The sequence below is a fragment of the Peromyscus eremicus genome, chromosome 13 (assembly GCF_949786415.1).
Source record: "Peromyscus eremicus chromosome 13, PerEre_H2_v1, whole genome shotgun sequence".
Taxonomy (NCBI): domain Eukaryota; kingdom Metazoa; phylum Chordata; class Mammalia; order Rodentia; family Cricetidae; genus Peromyscus; species Peromyscus eremicus.
The window spans coordinates 63,414,600-63,434,911 of NC_081429.1; the positions used below are offsets into that span (position 1 = coordinate 63,414,600).

At 38.2% G+C, this 20,312-nt stretch overlaps 2 protein-coding genes across 2 annotated transcripts in view; both read right to left on the reverse strand.

Moving 5' to 3' along the window:
* Positions 1 to 954: 954 nt before the first annotated feature.
* Positions 955 to 7,878, reverse strand: LOC131923206 (protein-lysine methyltransferase METTL21E-like). Its single transcript, XM_059278140.1, is given in 4 exon segments — positions 955 to 1,358; positions 3,271 to 3,388; positions 4,102 to 4,308; positions 7,792 to 7,878. Coding segments are annotated over 4 exon segments (816 nt in total).
* Positions 7,879 to 11,234: 3,356 nt separating this feature from the next.
* Ercc5 (ERCC excision repair 5, endonuclease) overlaps positions 11,235 to 20,312 on the reverse strand; it is a 43,002-nt gene continuing 33,924 nt past the window's right edge. The window contains exons 13-15 of the mRNA XM_059278141.1: positions 15,022 to 15,222; positions 13,671 to 13,755; positions 11,235 to 11,861 (exon numbers count right to left, since the gene is read on the reverse strand). Of these exons, the coding sequence (XP_059134124.1) occupies positions 11,310 to 11,861; positions 13,671 to 13,755; positions 15,022 to 15,222 (838 nt within the window). The 3' untranslated portion in view covers positions 11,235 to 11,309. The remainder of the gene's footprint in view (positions 11,862 to 13,670; positions 13,756 to 15,021; positions 15,223 to 20,312) is intronic.

Below are 20,312 nucleotides of genomic sequence, written 5' to 3' on the forward strand. Positions count from 1 at the left end.
CCTTTGTGTGGGATGGTTAGCCCCAGTATACTTGAATCTTTCTCAAGATAATAAACACTCTTGCTAATTGCATACATGGAATGATGGTCTTTGGGGGGACTTCTCCAGGACCCTAACAATTTCAAATATCTAGGTATATCTGTTAAACCATGTCTACTTATTTGAGATAAGAAAGTTAAATCTTTTTATATACTTCTAACCCAAAGTTCTCATAATTATTTCCATTTCTGTAAAAAAAATGAATTTTACTTTGCTTACAAAAACAAGTACTAATCTCAGGTATTCTTATGCTCTTTCCACTCATATAAACAGAGGGAAATGTTCCACATGCTTGGTTGATTCAGTAGTTATGCTAGAGGTCCAAACTGCCAAGCAGAAATGACAGCCACCCTCTAAACTGGCACTGGTGGGAACCACAGACACCTAGCACTGACCATTACATCATATATTTGCCTTTTTAAATTTACTATAGTCAGTTTCTTAATCTCTAAAGATAAAACATCTTAAGCCTATATTTAAAAGTATTAACAATATGGATAGGTGTGGTGGTTACACACCTGGAGTGCTAGCACTCAGGATGTTGAGGTGAGACCTCAAGTTCAAGGCCAATCTAAAATACATTCTCAAAAAGAAATGAAATTAATAACATTCAGTTAGAGATATCATTATTGAAAATTACCATTTTGCTCTGGTGACACAGCATGGTGTTACTGAAAGTTTGTTACCATGTAATTAGAGTACCGAGCAGACAGACTTGGCAACAAATTATCCTAATCTTACAAATGAACCTACTGTGTGTGTAAAAATTCTTGCTTAAAATAAGACAAGTTTAGAGTTAATTTTTATTCTTACAGTGGTGTGTGTGTGTGTGTGTGTGTGTGTGTTTTCTTTAAAGTAATGATCTACTAGAAACTACCTTGGCATGCCCATGTCCTAATTCACAGACAATATGCACTATGCACTCCTCCGATTTTTCTTCATAGCTTTGTACAACTTAATATTCAGGCTAGGGAAACTAGAAATTTCCTCCAGGTCAAACAGTTCCTTAAATCTATCTACAAATTTATTTTCTTTCTCCAGCCTGAATCTCATGGCCCAGAGGATGATGGTAGTTTCTCTGCAGAGATGGTCAAAGGTCATGAGAAGCTCCTCCAGGAATGGATGGGCATAGACAACATCTGCTGCCAGAATGTAGTCGAAGTTATTGGAAGACCTGGGGAAGTTCTTGTCTAATGCTACTCCCCAGCAGAGCTCTTTAACCTGGGGCAAATGCTTGCATTTCATTTTGGTGTTTCTGGAAATATTATATTACAGGTTTCCAAGTAATTCAGGTAAATCTGTAGCAGTCACTCGAGCACCTATGAAAAAAGAATGGTAGGAAAAGCTCTTGTAATAAGATCAGTCAGGTTTCAACCAACATGCACTCAGATTCTTCACAACTGCTAGGCCCAAAGAAAAGACTAGGCAATACATACAGAAGGACAATGATTTTCAGAATGGACACTAATACACTTTTCTGCCCCTCCTTTTAAAAAAGAACAGAACAGAATCTTGTGGTATTTCTATATCCTGCTGACCCCCTGGGTTTTTGTCTAACTCATCATTGTTGTTCTCTAGCTCATCATTGTTGTTCTCCATTTAGGAGAAAAATGACCACAAGAAAAAAAAAAAAAAAACACCTCATTGCAATGATCCAATATCAATAATGAAGACTAAACAAGTACTTTCCAAAGAGTCCTAAGTGTCTGCATGCTTTGAAATTTGGTGAATAACATAGATTAGCAACAAACTACCAATACCATGCTGGCTAGCTTTCTGTTAACTTAACACAGATGTTTCCTTCTAACTGTTCTGTGGCCAAGTCTGTAGGGGCATTTTCTTGATTAATGATTGAGGTAGGAGGGCCCAGCTCACTGCAGATAGAGCAAATGGTCCTTAGTTATATAAGAAAGTAGGCTGAGCAAACCATGACAACCAAGCCAATAAGCAGCACTCCTCCATGGCCTCTGTATCAGTTTCTGACTCCAGTTTCCTGCCTGGAGTTCCTGCCTTTACTTCCCTTAATGATAAAATGTGACCTGAGAGTTGTAGATGAAATAAACCCTTTGCTCACCACATTGTTTTTGGTCCTGGTATTTATCATAGGAACAGGACCAAGGAGCACAAGTACCACAAAGAAGCTCCTGGATTTCACCAGTGTAATCAAGATAAGCAAATCTAGGTGGAGAAATGACCCAGGACTTACAGGCAGATCACCCATTAATAAATACCATTGGAATACAACACCAGATGGCATATAAAGAACTGTGGCTACTACAGAAGTCCATGCAAAGACACATGAAAAGATGCATAAGTGAACAAAGTGGAATATTCCAATACTCTTTGTCTGGAGATATGGTATTCTATTAGCCATCCTTCCATCAATAGTTGGCCGAAGCACAGGCTTTATCCCATGCAGAAAATAGAAGATTGTACAGTCATCTCTTTAAATGTAGAAGACATCTGAAGGGAGGGGCCTGCATCATGGTATTAAGAAATAACCTGATTCTTCCAACCCTCAAAAAAGTTGATTTGCACTTTTGTTTTTCTCAACCCAAGAATAATCATGATCATCAAGGGTCAGAAAGAAAGAATTCTGAGTCTTATATGTAGGATCAAATGAGAATGGAAATGAAAAAGCAAATCCAGGGACAAAACCCTAAAAATCAAAGCTAAGGTGTGAGTTTCATGTCATTTCTAATACTCCTTCCCTATTTTAACAGATGCATGTTCATAAAAGTATAGGACTCCAAAACCCCCAAAGGAATCTAACAAGATGAATAATTTTACCTCCTACCTAGGCTTGTAAGCTCTCATTCCACAGGAAGATTTAAAACTATTTACATGGAAAATTTTGAAAGAAACGAGCAAAGCAATATTAACATTGGTAGAATTTCTTAATGAAATCTGTTTTAAACAATTAAGGAGGGGCTGTGAGATGGCTCAGCAATTAAGAGCACCTTAACTGCTCTTCCAGAGGACCTAAGTTTAATTCCCAACAACTACATGGTGACTCACAACCATAGATAGTGGGATCTGATGCCCTCTTCTAGCATAAAGTCATACATGCAGATAGAGCACTCAGATAAATAAAATAAATAAATAAATCTTAAAAAAGAATTAAGGAGTTACATATAAGCCCAGATCATAATACACTGGAAAGCAAAAATAACTAATATTTGGTCAGTAGTTTCCTGACCAACTACATTCAATAAAAAAATACTTCCTTACCAAGTAAACTTGCCACAATGGAGACAAGCCCTGTCCCAGCTCCAATTTCAATCACATTTTTATCAACCATGTTATATTGCTTGGCATGTGTTTCCAGGAAATAGCATAGAACAAGGGCCTATGGAAATTGAGAGGAAAGGGTGTTTGAAGTATTAATAGTTAAAAATCAAACTCTATTAGGTAAATATGCCATAGATATTATGATCTGCACATGTGCACATCTGCATATGAGTAAATTTGGGGGTGTTCATATACATAATTCCAGAAAAATTATGATAGAAGTACATCCTCTCATAGGCTTAACATTTTGGCCAGCTAGAAAAAGTCCTTGTTGAAAAGAAAGGCAGAAATGAGTGACAATACAGAGTGTAGTTGTTTAAATTGACCTTATTCAAATTTCTAACAATACCAGATGATTCCAAGTAAAGTGCGAAGTTGGGGTGGGGAGTAGTGGTGGTCTGCCACCCTTCCTGAGATAATGGGTAAAGGAGTGGGGCCTTTGAGTATCCTGCTTGTGAGTCTCAAATAGACATCCTTTATGCTTGCTTAATTCAGAGTCAATAAAATGGGGAGTGAAAACATTTACCCTTTTCAACTCTCATAGTCATAAAAACTGAAGGCATTCACATCTTTATTTAAGTGCAAATGTCAATAAAGTCAGAAACAAATTTAACTGTTGGAAGCAATTTTCCATTGAATATTGTCTAACTTTTAGTGTTGTCTGAAGTCACAAAATAGAATCTTGTAAGCTGTTGCCTTCGTCCAAGTAGAATATAACAATGAATAAAACTGGAGAGTAGTTGGGTGCAGCAAATTTTAAATAAATTATACCGATGGCCAGACAACAGCACCGTAACAATCTTTGGCTTCAGTAATCCGAATCTCATGACCAGCAAAGTAAAAGCCTTCCCAAGAAATAGTTGTTATCAGAGTCGGAATAAAACTTCTTGCCATGATCTCTGCGACCACCTGCCTGTCATCATCACCTTCTCTGATCTCTGCAAGGAAACAAACAAACAAACAAAAAACGGCACTTTTCTTATTGGGATTGTTCAAGATGCATGTGGAAAACAAAAAGACAATGGAAATTGTTGCACAGAGAAATTGATATTTGGATCAAAAAGGGGAAGATGCTAAATAAACATCAATGAAATTTGGTGATTATTAAAAAAAAAAAAAGGCATTTCTGAAGCACCCTGGTGTACCCTGGTGGGTTGGCTGAATCAAGAGAAGCATCCTAAAGAAAGTGACATTTGTAATCAGAATCCTTGAACAAGATTGGCCTGAGGACTAACACTGAGATCAGGCTTGGGTGTGGTGCTGCAGTCAAGAGCAATATATTTGCTATACTAGCTGGAAACATACAATGATAACATGAGACTTACCCATTAATACATACTGAAGGTTTAAAAAAGCAACCTGAATAAATATGTGCTAAATAAACCAATTTTCCACATGTCAAATAAAAAGAACTTAAATTTACCAATCCAATCCACTTCAGATGTCTCCAAAACTTCGGTTTGGATGTCACTATTCAATGTCAATTGCTGTCCCCAATGGGTGACATACACCACTTCATAAGCACAGGCTTCCTAGTTGCTTCTCTGCTATGGCTGCTGCCTTTATCCAGGCTCTTACTGCCTTCTCTAACAGTCAACTTTTGCTCAAGGAATCTTGTTATCAGCCCACTTTGTTTGATCTATATTGCAGCTGATACAACTGACAGGTCTTCCTACCCTCTATCCATCTACCCTCTACTCCCATGTGAGCACTTATGATGTAATCTAAAAGCTTTCCCATTTCTGTTCCTTTCTTCATCCCCCACCACAACCATTTTATCCTAAATAAATCCAAAGCAATAGGTTTGGGAATCCAGTGTGCACTGGGATCATGGAATATTGGGTAGGGGTATGGAATTTGCTCCACAGCTGAAGATTCTGAGGAACTGCTATCTTACAACACTCTGCTAAATGTACTAGCAGCTCTGTGGGCTATGGCAGGGGACAGGCAACACGATGTATTTAGAATAATTAAGATAAATGAAGCTTTAGAGAAGTTAGATTACTAGGCATATACAGGGAGGAATTTTCAGCCCTCATCCTAGTCCTACTTTCAATCTGTGTATAAATAAGTGGCATCTTATAATTCTCAGATGTTCCTGCAAGTACTGAAATATGAGGACTGAACTATGGTCTTATTCCATCTTTTCCAAGCCCACGATACTAAGTGTAAAAGAACAGGACAGATAAAGATCCTTCAGTACTTGAGAACCCAATGTTCCTCTACTTGGTGGAAGCCTTGCCAACAAAACATCATCTGGCTTGGCTACAGCAGCACACACTTCATCTCCTTAGCACTCTGCATCTAAACGTACTTTTGCATTTGTAATTAGCTACACAGATGATTATGGGGTGCGTCTGCTCCTATTGTAGAATATTCCAACATTTGCTCTATCTCAAACTCATTTTGAACTACTCCCACTTCAGTTGTAATTTGCCAAATCATCATGCTCACATCTGAAACCAAGAATTATTACTAATGGCTATGAAAATGACACAATTCTATTTATATAACACAGAAATTACATCTGCATTTAAATTATATGAAGAGCTGGGTTCTCTATGAGATTACAACCTAAACCTTTAGGTTTGCAAAGCATTGGCATTTAATTTAGGTAGGCTGCACCCAACTCTGTCTGTTTGCAAATATGCTCACCTAGGTAGGAACCACCTGTTAAACCTGGTGTGGCCCAAAGAAAGAAGTTATCTGAAAACATCTACAGTATGTATAGAGAAGAGGGACAGAAAGAAAATGGAAGATAATTTCATCTGTGTTAAAATACTCCACAAAAATGCAATTTTTCTAGACTATGTAATAATTAATACTTTTGTCTCAATGAAGATCATTATATTTAGTAACCTATGAAAAGCCATATGTCATATTCAAGAAAGACTGTGAAAAGGTAGGCCAGTTTCAAATACTCAAGTTTAAATTCTTACCTCTAGGAGCCAAATTACATTATGTATTTTTGCCTAAAATCAGTATCAAGATGATAAATACATGTTGGAGATACTTTGTAGCCTAAATTCATCTTTCATCCAAACATCATCAAAATATTTAGTTTTTATATAGAACTATTTTGCTCTCTCTCAAACTTTTAACAAATAATCACAATAATGTGCATGGTGTACAGCATCTGTTTCAAAATGTCAATTTTTACAGATGAAAGAAAAACTCTAAAATCGTTTTATGTTTTCTATAGATTATTATTGTCAGTCAAAATTATCCCTAATATATCATCAAGATCACTGGTGTTTAACAATATTCATTGAACATTACTGAAGGTATTTTTAGGTTAGCAAACATAAGCCAAGATATAATATGCAATTAATAAACCCTAGTTCCCTTTAAGGTATGAAGACTAAAAAAGTAAGGTTTTTAGATTCTATTAATGGTTTCTCTACACAGAATTGGTCAAATTAAAAGAAGAAACAAAATTATTTACCTTTTTGAGATCCTGAATCCATCAGCTGCTGAATTAATTAATATGTTGATGTTTTCTTAATCATTTGATGAATAAGCACATAATTCACTAAAATATCAAATGCCAGTAATTGATTCAAAATGTGTAGTAATGTACTTATACTTATGTAGCAGTTTAACTTCTGATGTAGTTGAGAAATTTGTAGTAAAATATCATATATTATAGCATGATTTAAGAGAGGTCATAAACACTACTTAGTATCCATCAGAATCAGAGCAATGGCTTCATAGTCAGAAACTAAAAACTGTTATAGAAAAAGTTATCCTCAGCAGAGATGACCTCAGCCATCACAAGGAAAGATGTAACTGCCATATTGACTAGAAAGATATCAATTCTAAATAAGTACTTTCAACATTAGGAAGAAATAGGTTGGTTCAGTACAGTGTAAACCATGATATTAACTGAAAATAAATCTATCAATGAGTGCATAATTCACTCATTCACACCAATGTGACATTAGCAAATTAGAATGCCAACTAACTGAACCATCAGGTGGTGTTTTGGGTAAGCTTCTACCTTTGTGAGTCCACATCACCCCAGTTTACAACAAGCCCAAGTATTGTATGCCATTCACTTAAGAGCAGGTAAATGGAATAGGCTTAAATGGGCTGTTGGTCTCTGAAAACAATTAGCTATATCTACTTCTCAGTTTGACTTCACATGACAAACAATCCCAGTATTTCCATAAACTAATACAACACTCCTTTCTTCCAAAGATCTCAAGTAATTTTCCCAGCTACTATCTTTTTCTTTGTAGCATGCCTCTGTAAGTTAGAAGCCAAATTATTTCCCTACAGTTATACACAATAAAAAACAAATTTAAATAAAATCATGATCACACAGCTAAAAGAATAGCAAGACATTTCCCCCCAAGTTTTCCATTTCTCTCATTAAAGGAGTATTTATTATACCTGTCTGCCTGGAGTATTTGGTCAACGGTAAGGCTGGACATACCTAAAAATGTTAGCTGAGTTTACAGAAGGTGAAATAGTACCATCCACAAGTTGTGATTTGCTGCTGAAGCCTCTGGTAATGCCTGCAAGGCTGTCTCCAGAGCTGGTCATTCGCTACTGTATACCCTGGCAACAAGTCCAAGCAGAAGGGATTAGGGTCCAACAGCTGAAGCTTCTGTGCCTCTGGTTGCGCAGCAGTGACTTTGCAAAGCCCAGAAAGCAAAGGCTGAAGAACAGTAGGAATGTTCCATGACTGCCTGGGAACACAGCTAGATCGTGAATACACACCACTCCTACAGTGAGACTGTAGGCTACACAAGAGGAAGCAAACTAAGTTTTCAATTCTGATGCCAAGAGTTATTCTAAGACTCTGTGGCTATGATAGAAATAGAGACCATGCAGTTTTTATGTCATCTATCTGGATGTGAAAACATATTTTAAAATCTAACAACTACACCAGCATGTATGTACCATTGTTCTGCACCCAAGAATCAAATGACCACTATTCCTTCTCACTGAAGCTGAACGAGCAGGCTGGGATATGGTTCTCTGAGCATCTACACACCAGCATATAGGCATGTGCCTCAGGGCACACATAAATTCCCTTTCCCTGATAATGCTAGCTTTAATGTCACAGGAGGAATCAAAGCCAAGCAAGACTGCACACTCAGGAATGTGAGTACAACATCTAAGAAATACTTCTATACCATGATGTACACAGAGCTGAACTGAGACCATTTCATGTACAGGACAGGTCTAGGCATCACGAAGTCCAGTTTTCATTATTCATGGCAATAATTGCTTATGACTTGGGGCCATCTACTTACTGTATTTCTTAGCTTATCTCATTTATAAAACAGGAATATAAAAAGTACATGGTATGTACTTGGAGAATAAGTATTATAGGTAAAACATTACTGGAATTCCAAAACCCTGAAAAATTCACACTGCTATGCAAAGGCAGTTAATTCTTCTCAGAGGACACACTCCCTTTTTGATGGTTTAAAACAAGAATGAATAATGACTTGATAAATAAAAACTATTTACCTCTTTCAGGGAGTTATTTGAAAGATCATGAAATCCCCAGTGCTAGATTTACAAGATGCAGAACTCCCAAATCAATTATGTTAACCAACATGACAATAATCATTTGTTACACTGAAGAGTACATGGAGACTGATGCCTCCGGCTGTGCCTTACAGAAGGATTCTGTCTCTGTTAAGAAAGCAAACGTTAAACACATACACAGCTACACTCTCACCCACACAGATGCACACATTTCTGCTTTATGATATCACAGAGCTATCAAAGCAGCCAAGAATTCTAGGTATTACTGATTGCTGGTTGTTAAATTTTGGATATGTGTTCTCTCACAGACTCATGTTTAAACACTTGGCCCCCAGCTGTTTGAAGAGGTTGTGGAACCTTTAAGAGGTGGGTTGCCAATGGAGAAAGTAGGTTGCTGACAGGTAGGACTTGAAGTTTCAACCCAACCTGAATTCCAGCTTGCTCACTAGCCCAGATGTGAGCAAACCTGTCACCAGGCCTACCCTACCACGATAGACTGTATCTCCTCAAAATCTGTTAAAAGGAGAAACCGTTCAGCAATGACGATGACCAGGTCTTGCAGATGACCAGAGTTTAGCTCACAGTACCCATAGCCAACTATATCCCCTGTTCCGGTGCCCTCTAATGGCTTCCTTGGGCTCCTGCACTCACATAAACTCACAAGTCAAACATACATACCAATAAATTAAATATGTCTTCCTGCTTCCTTTAAGCATTTACCAAAGCAGTAAGAAACATTAAATCCTACTCTGGTGAAACAAAAAGGCTGAGAAACCAGAAAAAGGACCACACACAAGTATCCCCAGACAACTCTGGGCAACCTCACAGAACTGGAGAGACAAAGTAACATTTTGGGCTGGCAAAGAAGCCAGGAATTGAAAGCCCAAAAGAGTGAGCGGCCATAGAAGTCCTCAGTGTTGATTTTACATTCAAGAGTTTGCTAACTAAACTGTTTCAGGGAACATGGCTTATTACTGAAGCAAAAGGAGACAAAAAGCAAAAATTAGAAGAGAAACACCCAAGCCTCTTGTGGGTTCTCCTGAAAGCCATTTCCTAGGAATGAGGGGAAAACAGAAGCACAACTGTTAGCAAGATTACAAACCAGACCTGAACCATGGAAGAGCCACCTCAGCACAGCTGCTTCTCAACAGACCTTCTGGATAGACAGCCAGGAAAATTTCTCCAGTTTTTCACACAGTCCAGCTGCCAAAGTTCACCAGGCAAACTAAGAAACAGCATGAACTCATAGGTGACCGAAATATAGACTTTAAAAGAACTGTGTTTAAGATGATACAAATAAAGAACTGAATATACGGCTTTCACAGCAAAATGCAGACAAAGCTAAAGAAAAAAATTTAATGAGCTGAAGGGTTACTAAAGTACACGATGGTCATAATCCTAACTAAACTACAGATATGCCAATTCATTCTGAATAGTAAATTGCTTTTGCTATTATCTCAAACATACAAATTTATTTCATAAAGAAAAAAGAACTCTTGAAATTTTTTTAGTATTAACTTGCTAAGACCATACAATGTTCCTCCATGATCCAGGCATGAGGCACTCTCCTATCTGCCTTGGAACAACACTGAGACACAGAGAATCACTGAGTTGCTGGAACTGCCAGATTGTGGACTGAAAAGTTAGGATATTTCTCTTCTCATCTAGGTCTGAGTCAGAGGGAATGCATATCGAGAGAGCACTCATTGATATAAACCCTTTCCTTTTCCTTAATGTGGTCTCAAAGCTTCAGACGTGGTAAGACAATAGGAACAATGATAAAGTAGAAAATGCCATACAAATTGTAGCACACTGTCCATTTTAGCATCCATGTTTTAAAACCATACACTTTGCCCCTCACTGTCATCAGGCCTGTTGTGGGGCTGTTGACTCTAGGAGGCATTCCAGAGCAGAGCAGCACCCAGGGTCTGTAGTTCATGAGGATTTGAATCACCCAAAATACTTAAAACTCTTTAAGTTGTGAACCTGTTACTAAAGAATATTTGTAAAATAAAAGTAAGTCAAAAAGCAAGGAATATTTATGAACATTGATTCATAAGTCTGTACTATTCTCTACACAGTAGCAATATTGACTGTATCTTCATTAAGGAACCATGCTGGGACTGTTTCAAGTGATCTACAAATGTACATTTTAAAGTTTTATCCACAGGTACAGGAACATGTCTATCCCTGTAATGGTGAACCAGATGAATTGGTCTGGCTACAGCTGTAACTATGCTACAGTTTGACCAAAACATATCATCTTTCAATTTTGTTTGTGGATAATAATATAGACACTAAAACAGACATATTTTCATGTAAGGTTTTTCTGTTCTTTGATTTTTAATACACTTTAGAAACCGAAAAATAAAATAAAAATAAAAACCACACATTCAAAATAGAGATTGTACAAATAGATTTAATCTTATGTTCTCAATACATTACAAACATTGTTCTTCCAAATCACTGGCTTTTTAAAATTTGGCTTTCCTTTTCCTTTTCCTCATACTCCTTAGCTTCCCTTTTTTCTTCCCAAATACAGGTCTAGCAGTCACTAGCACAGCCTTGGTTTTGTCACCATCGCTCTCACTGGAGCTGCTAGTGGACATATAACCATCCCTTCCATGAGCATCTCTCACTACGTCAGGCAAATCCGAGCAGCTGACTTTTGACAACTCAGCTGCTCTTCTCCGTCGTGTGCACATCACAGATGAACCTTCTGCATCCTCACTTGAATCCCCAGGTGATTCTGAGAGGTGGGGGTCCCCCAAAAACCCACCACTTCCTGAAGACCTCCTTCTTTGGGGGACTGATGTCTCTCTTGGGCTCATTAGGCTTCTTTTTGGGGTTTTCCCTTTAGCCTTATTCAGGGCCTCAACCTCTTTGTCCAGCTCACTAGTTGCCTCTTCCTTTCCTTTCCTTAGCATACATGTCACAGCTCTGTTCAGCCTCTGGCTTTTTATGTGTTTGGCATCTTGTTTTTCCTGTTGAGCTAATCTAAAAAAGGAATCAATCCGTAGTTGGGTCTAAAATAAAACAAAACAATAAACCAGATTAGTGAGTAGTTTCTAGACCAAATCAATAAAGTTCAAATCTGATCACTCACACTGGATTACTAGTTTCAAGAATTCAGATTCATGACCTCCCATAAGTCAGTTCTAGCTCTATTATTTTTTTTTCCCCTGGGGGCGCGGGTAACAATTGTATCTTCTTTGGCAGCAACAGAATTTCACAGAGTCTATGTCTAAGTCATTCAATGCCCTTCTTTTAAGAGCATTATCATCATACAGTGCTTACAAGGGACAAGTTCCCTAATGCATTAGGAGCCATTAAAAGCCTTACAGGAAACAAAAGTCAAGCCTTTAGTTTAGCAAAGCCACTGTTGAGAAGATACTCTTTTTTACTGTTGTTGTTTTGGTTTTTTGAGACAGAGTTTTTCTGTGTAACAGCCCTGGCTGTACTAGAACTTGCTTTGTAGACCAGGCTGGCCTGGAACTCACAGAGATCCACCTGCTTCTGCCTCCCTAGTGCTGGGATTAAAGGCATGCACCACCACACCCTGCTAAGAAGATACTCTTAGTGTGTATAACAGCATTATTCATAACTACCCAAAAACTAAAATCCCAAAAAGAAACAGAGCCAATGTGAACTCTTTTATGGAACATAAGCTGGTTTTCTGAAACTATAAAAAGCAATGCAATCCTCAGAAGATGGAGTACGCTGATGAGCCAAGAGAAAGAGGAGACCAACTCTATCAAGAGGCATTTATGCAGAAGAACAAATTAACATGGGAAACAAGGGAAAATAAATGCATGTCAACAACTATTAGGAAGAAGGTAGCAGTTTTAATCTACTATCTTTACTTTCTAATTTTAGAGAAAGAATGCACAATGGGAAGAGAAAATATATTACAATGGCATTTATCTGAAATTAAGGAATAACCAGTCACTAGAAAATCTTTTCGGCTGGGCAGTGGTGTCATATGCCTTTAATCCCAGCACTTGCGGGAGGCAAAGGCAGGCAGATCATTGTGAGTTCAAGGCCAGCCTGGTCTACAGAGCGAGATCCAGAAAAGGCGCAAAGCTACACAGAGAAACCCTGTCTCAAAAAAAAAAAAATATTTTCATTCTTAGTGGGCTTCTACTTCTGGTAGGCAAAAGTCATCAGATAAACAGGGGGGAACCCCTGGGAATAGTCTTAAAATCAGTTGTACTGGATTTTTTTCCTAAATTACCCAAACTTAATGAGAATTGATTTCATTGTCTTAAAAACTGTAGTCTCATTTCTTTTTACATGTATGAGTGGCTTCTGAGATGGAGGAAGGCTTATCTGATGTGAGCAGGACACACAGGTAAGACAAGCATAAACACCCATTTAGAAGAACTGAAGGCCACACAAAAGGGCATTTTCCTCCTAAAAAACCTCTTTTGCAGAAATGTTAATATAAAGACCAGATCTTAAGTTGTAACTCGAAATGTTAGTGTTTGAAGAAACATGAATGATTAAAATTGTTTTGGAGTGACTAATTCCTGGGCTTTTAAAAATTGAAGATAGCTCCAGAGGAGTAATACATTTCATTTCAAAAATCTTACTATGAAACCATTTATTAGACTAGAATATTTTCAAAGTCAGCATAAATAAGGACACTGCAGCACGAACTGTAATACTAAAAAATGGACTCAGGGCCCAATTTTGCCCTTCTGTTTTAGTTTATTCTTTCAGGTGTCATCATTTCAAACCTTCAGTTACTTGCCCTGAAATAAGAGTTAACTTAACATTAACAGCAACCATCCTATTAACTGAAGTCATCACTCGACATAAAAAAATCCAGTTACCTGCTGGACATTCAGTTGCTTTAGTACTGGAAAAAGGGACTCATCTGTCTTCGTCTTGTTCCAGCCAAAATACCTCTGACAAAAAGTGCTATAGTTAAGATTTACAGATTTTTTTTTAATAAGAGACTTAACAAGTAATAAACAAGATCTAAGAGTCAACCACTGATGCCATTCCCTGTATCCCCAGGAAAAATCATAATTATAAAGACTGAAGTGGTCAGATAAAAAGGCTGGCAAAACAAGCCACTCTAACACGATCATTTTGCAGCATGTTCTAGTCACTCTCCTAAGGCAGAAGACATTTAAAAACTCATACTAGGACATCAAAGACTCATCACTACAAAGTATGGCTAACCTAGAATAAATGCAAGGAGCAGATATCCTATATACTTGTTTAAGAAAATAAGTTGTACTGGAAAGATGGCTCAGTGGTTAAGAGCACTGACTGCTCTTCCAGAGGACCTGCGTTCAAGTCCCAGCACCCACATGGCAGCTCACAACTGTGTGTAACTTCCAAGATCTGACAACTTCACACAGACATATAAGCAAGCAAAACAACAATGCAAATAAAAAAAATATTTTTGCCAGGTGGTGGTGGCACACACCTTTGATCCCAGTACTTGGGAGGCAGAGGCAGGCAGACCTCTGTGAGTTCGAGGCCAGCCTGGTCTACAGAGTGAGTTCCAGGACAGGCTCTAAAGCTACACAGAGAAACCCTACCTCAAAAAACCAAAAGAAAGAAAGAAAATAAGTCATATCTGGGTTAAATCTCTTGTAGGTATTGAAACCACCATCCAAATTATTATTTAAATGCATAGAATGGAAAGCCATTAATCTTCCATATTCTTTCAGAATAATTAATCTTAAACATGTGGTCATGTCATACATACTGTAGCTCTTGTTTCAAGTTAAGATTCTTACTGAAGGATACTTGCCTCATATGCATGAAGCCAGCATGAAAGAAAGAAAGAAAGAAAGAAAGAAAGAAAGAAAGAAAGGAAGGAAGGAAGGAAGGAAGGAAGGAAGGAAGGAAGGAAGGAAGGAAGGAAGAAAGGAAGAAAGGAAGAAAGGGAAGGGAGAGGAAGGGGGAGGGGTAGGGGGAGGGGAGGGGGAGGGGAGGGGAGGGGAGGGGAGAAAAGAAAAAAGAAAAGAAAAAAAAAGAAAAGAAAAGAAAAGAAAAGAAAAGAAAAGAAAAGAAAAAAGCCTCAGTTAAACTAAAGAGGGAAAGAATTAATAGGGTCTCAGCTAAATGGAACACTGGAGAAAAAAACAAAGCTAGTTTCCTGTCCCCTAAGTTTTAAACCCAACAAATCTGTGGCTTAATATTCCCATAAATTTTAAGAAAGGATATTCTCTAATCTTGTCAACATCAGGTTTGCCCCATAGAAACGATCCCCTGGAGTCATCCACCACAGGCCTAAGGTAGGCGTCTGCAACCGCAGGGTTGGGGAAGCCAGGTGTCAGCTGCAACTTCCGTAATTTTTTTTTTACTTTGGTGTCGTAGGGATTGGCTGCAACCTTCTTGTTGTTTTGAGCTTCATGCCACCACTCTCTGTAAGATAATAGAAGCAATTATTTACAAGGCAGGGAGATGTTACAGTAGCCACACTGAAGGGAAAGATATACATTTAAAGTTCTGAAATGTAATTTCTGGATTCTAGCACAAATGTATGTAGTATGGAACACTAAGCTACAGGGTACAGACCTTACACTGTGTTAAGTATATCATGTGTCATGTCATTACCCTCACTTCTCAGAAGAGGAAATAACTCACACAGAAGTACCTTGCTCAAGATTTCACAAGTGAGGCTGGACTGTCAGATAACAAACCCCCAGAATGCCCACTCAAACCACAGTAGCACAAAGCCATAATTCTCCAGGCCTCTTGTCAGTGAAATGAATTCAAAAATGGATCCAAAAAATGTCAAGAACAGAGACAAAGCCCACCAGCACCGACTGGACTAAGAGGTGAGTCTTTGTCCTCATACCTGAACACCCCAGTCTCTAGGCTTTGGGCCCAGGGACACAACCCTGTGCCCCCACACCACCACCCACTGCAGGATATGGCTTCATCAGAACCTACATCAGCAAGACCCGAACATCCCAATGCAGAAGAAACAGAAGAAACTGACCTTAAAAATGACATTAAGAAGATGATAGAGATCCTTAAAGAGGAAATGAATAACTCCCTTAAAGAAATTGGGAAAAGACAAACAAAAAAATGGAAAAAAATCAGTAAATCCCTGGTGTTGAAGACACAATAGAGGAAATAGATCCATCAGTCAAAGAAAACAATAAAGCCAGCAAAGTCATAACACAAAATGTTCAGAATTGAGACTTCATCTTGATGGATTTTCCCTGTGATAAATATGTAATGTCCTTCTTGATCTCTTTCGATTGGTTTTAGTTTGAAGTCTATTTTATTAGATATTAGTATAGCTACACCAGCTTGCTTCTTAAGTCTATATGGTGATATTTTATTTTGTACTAAAATGTTACTTGTATGTTAATAAATAAAGTTGCCCGGGGGTCAGAGCTATTTAGCAAGCCATAGAAAAGCCGGGCGGTAGTGGCATACACTTGTAATCCCAGCACTTGGTAGGCAGAGCTAGGTAAGTCTCTGTGTGTTCAGGGATACAGCCAGCATTGGAGACACATGCCTTTAATCTCAATACCAACCACAGAAGACCTGGAGGTCTATACAGACAGGCAGTGACGAGGCGGTCATGTGGTTGGGTTTACAACCAATGAGAAGGCAGAACAGAAAGTCTATATAAACACTTTAACACAGGAAGTAGCTCTCTTTTGGAGAGGTAGGACCACCACAGGAGGAAGGGTAAGGTTTTAGCTCTTAGCTCTGACCTCTTGGCTTTCTTCTTTGCATTGGTTCTGTGTTTCTTATTTAATAATATGGTTGGTTACATCTACAAGTCTATTTGACTGGAAAGTCTTTTCCCAGCCTTTCACTCTGAGGTAGTGTCTGAAATATCTTTGAAGTTGAGGTGTGTTTCTTGTATGCAGCAGAAGGATGTATCTTGTTTTCATATCCATTCTGTTAGCTTGTGTCTATTTATAGGTGAATTGATATTAATGGATATTAATGACCAGTGAATGTTAATTCCTGTTATTTTTTGGTGGTAGTGTTGTGTGCTTCCCTTCTTTGGTATTTGTTGGTGTGGGACTATCTATTGCCTATTTTTTCATGGGTGTATCTAACTTCCTTAGGTTGGATTTTTCCTTCTAGTGCTTTCTGTAGGGCTGGATTTGTAGAAAGATATTGTTTAAATCTGGTTTTATCATGGAATATTTTGTTTATTCCATCTATGGTGATTGTGAGTTTTGCTGGGTATAATAGTCATGGTCTCTTAGTGTCTGCATAATGTCTAGTCAGGACCTTCTGGCTTTTAGTGTCTCCATTGAGAAGTCAGGTGTTATTCTTATGGGTCTGCCTTTATGTTACTTGGCCTTTTTCCTTTGCAGCTCTTAATATTTTTTTCTTTATTTTGTATGTTTAGTGGTTTGATTATTATGTGGAGAGGGGACCTTTTTTTTTGGATCCAATCTATTTGGGGATCTGTCAGCTTCTTGTATATTTATAGGCATTTCCTTCTTTAGGTTGGGAAAGTTTTCTTCTATGATTTTGTTGAATATATTTTCTGTGTCTTTGAGTTGGTATTCTTCTCCTTCTTCTATCCCTATTATTCTTAGGTTTGGTCTTTTCATGGTGTTCCAGATTTCTCCACAAAATTGAAAAATCTAAAAGAAATGGACAATTTTCTGGATAGGTACCACATACCAAAGTTAAACCAAGACCAGACAAACTATTTAAATAGACCAATAACCCCTAAGGAAATAGAAACAGTCATTAAAAGTCTCCCAACCAAAAAAAAGCCCAGGGTCAGATGGTTTCAGCACAGAATTCTACACATTTTCAAAGAAGAGCTAATACCAATACTCTTCAAATTGTTCCACACAACAGAAACAGAAGGAACATTACCAAACTCTTTATGAGGCTACGGTTACCCTGATACCCAAACCACACAAAGATGCAACAAAGAAAGAGAATTACAAACCAATCTCCCTCATGAACATTGATGCAAAAATACTCAATAAAATACTGGCTAACTGAATCCAAGAACACATCAAAAAAATTATCCACCATAACCAAGTAGGCTTCATCCCAGGGATACAAGGATGGTTCAACATATGAAAATCTGTCAATGTAATACACCATATAAACAAACACTAGAAAAAAAACCACATGATCATCTCATTAGATGCTGAAAAGTCTTTGACAAAATCCAACACCACTTCATGATAAAGGTCTTGGAGAGATCAGGAATACAAGGAATATACCTAAACATAATAAAGACAATTTACAGCAAGCCAACAGCCAACACCAAATTAAATGGAGAGAAACTCAAAGTGATTCCACTAAAACCAGGAACAAGGTAAGGCTGTCCATTCTCCCCATATTTATTCAATATAGTACTTGAAATTCTAGCTAGAGCAATAAGACAACAAAAGGAGACCAAGGGGATACAAATTGGAAAGGAAGAAGTCAAACTTTCCCTATTTGCAGACGATATGACAGTATACATAAGTGACCCCAAAAGTTCTACCAGGGACCTCCTACAGCTGATAAACACCTTCAGTAAAGTGGCAGGATACAAGATCAACTCAAAAAAATTAGTAGCCCTCCTTTATACAAATGATAAGAGGGCTGAGAAAGAAATCAGAGGAACAGCACCCTTTACAATAGCCACAAAAAATATAAAATACCTTGGGATAACTCTAACTAAACAAGTGAAGGACCTGTATGATAAAAACTTTAAGTCTCTGAAGAAAAAAATTGAAGAAGATATCAGAAAATGGAAAGATCTCCCATGCTCATGGATAGGTAGTATTAATATAGTAAAAATGGCAATCTTACCAAAAGCAATCTACAGATTCAATGCAATCATAATTAAAATCCCAACACAATTCTTCACAGACCTGGAAAGAACAATATTCAACTTCATATGGAAAAACAAAAAACCCAGGATAGCTAAAAGAATCCTGTATAATAAAGCAACTTCTGGAGGTATCACGATCCTTGACCTCAAGCTCTACTATAGAGCTATAGCAATAAAAACAGCTTGGTACTGGCATAAAAACTGACACTTGGACCAAGATTGCAAATAGATCCATATTTGTTACCATGCACAAAACTCAAGTCCAAGTGGATCAAAAATCTCAACATAAATCCAGTTACACTCAACTTAGTAGAAGAGAAAGTAGGAAGTAGTCTTGAATGCATTGGCACAGGAGACCACTTCCTAAATATAACACCAGTAGTACAGACACTGAGAGCAACAATTAATAAATGGGACCTCTTGAAACTGAGAAGCTTTTGTAGGGCAAAGGACACGGTCAATAAGACAAAACGACAGCCTACAGAATGGGAAAAGATCTTCACCAACCCCATATCTGACAGAGGGCTTATCTCCAAAATATATAAAGAACTTAAGAAACTAGACATCAAAATAATGAACAACCCAATTAAAAAATGAGCTACAGAGCTTAACAGAGAATTCTCAACAGAAGAATCTCAAATGGCTGAAAGACATTTAAAGAATTGCTCAACATCCTCAGTAATTAGGGAAACACAAATCAAAACAACTCTGAGATACCATCTTACACCTCTCAGAATGGCTATGATCAAAAACACTGAAGACAGCCTATGCTAGAGAGGATGCAGAGCAAGGGGAACACTTCTCCACTGTTGGTGGTACTGCAAACTTGTACAGCCACTCTGGAAATCAGTATGGCGGTTTCCCAGAAAATTGGGAATCAATCTACCTCAGGACCCAGCTATACCACTCTTGGACATATACCCAAGGAATGCTCAATCTTACCACAACGACACATGCTCAACTATGTTCATAGCAGCATTATTTGTAATAGCCAGAAACTGGAAACCACCTAGATGGCCCTCAAGGGAAGAATGGATAAAGAAAATGTGGCACATATACACAATGGAATACTACTCAGCAGTAAAAAAAAAATGACATTATGAAATTTGCAGGCAAATGGATGGAACTAGAAAATATCATCCTGAGTGAGGTAACCCAGACTCAGAAGGGCAAACATGGTATGTACTCACTCATAAGTGGATACTAGATGTAAGGCAAAGGATAACTAGACTACAACTCACAGCTCTAGAGAAGCTAGCTAACAAGGAGGACCCTAAGAGGGACACATAGATAGCCCAGTGAAGGAGAAATAGATGAGATTTACATGAGCAAACTGGGAGTGGGGGTGGGGGTAATGAAGGGCAACGAATGGGAGATGAGAACATAAGGAAATGGGAGGTCAAGCTGGAACAGGGAAAGAGATATCATGATAAATGAAGACATCATGGGAATAGGAAGAGGCAGGGTGCCGGAGAAGTTCTCAGGAATCCACAAGGATGACCCCACCTTGGACTACTAGCAATGGTCGAGAGAGTGCCTGGACTGGTCTACTCTGGTGACCAGACTAGGGAATACCCTGTCATCATAGAGCCTTCATCCAGTGACTGATGCAAGCAGATGAAGAGATCCATGGCTGGGCCCCAGGCTGAGCTCCGGGAATCCAATCGATGAGAAAGAGGAGGGATTC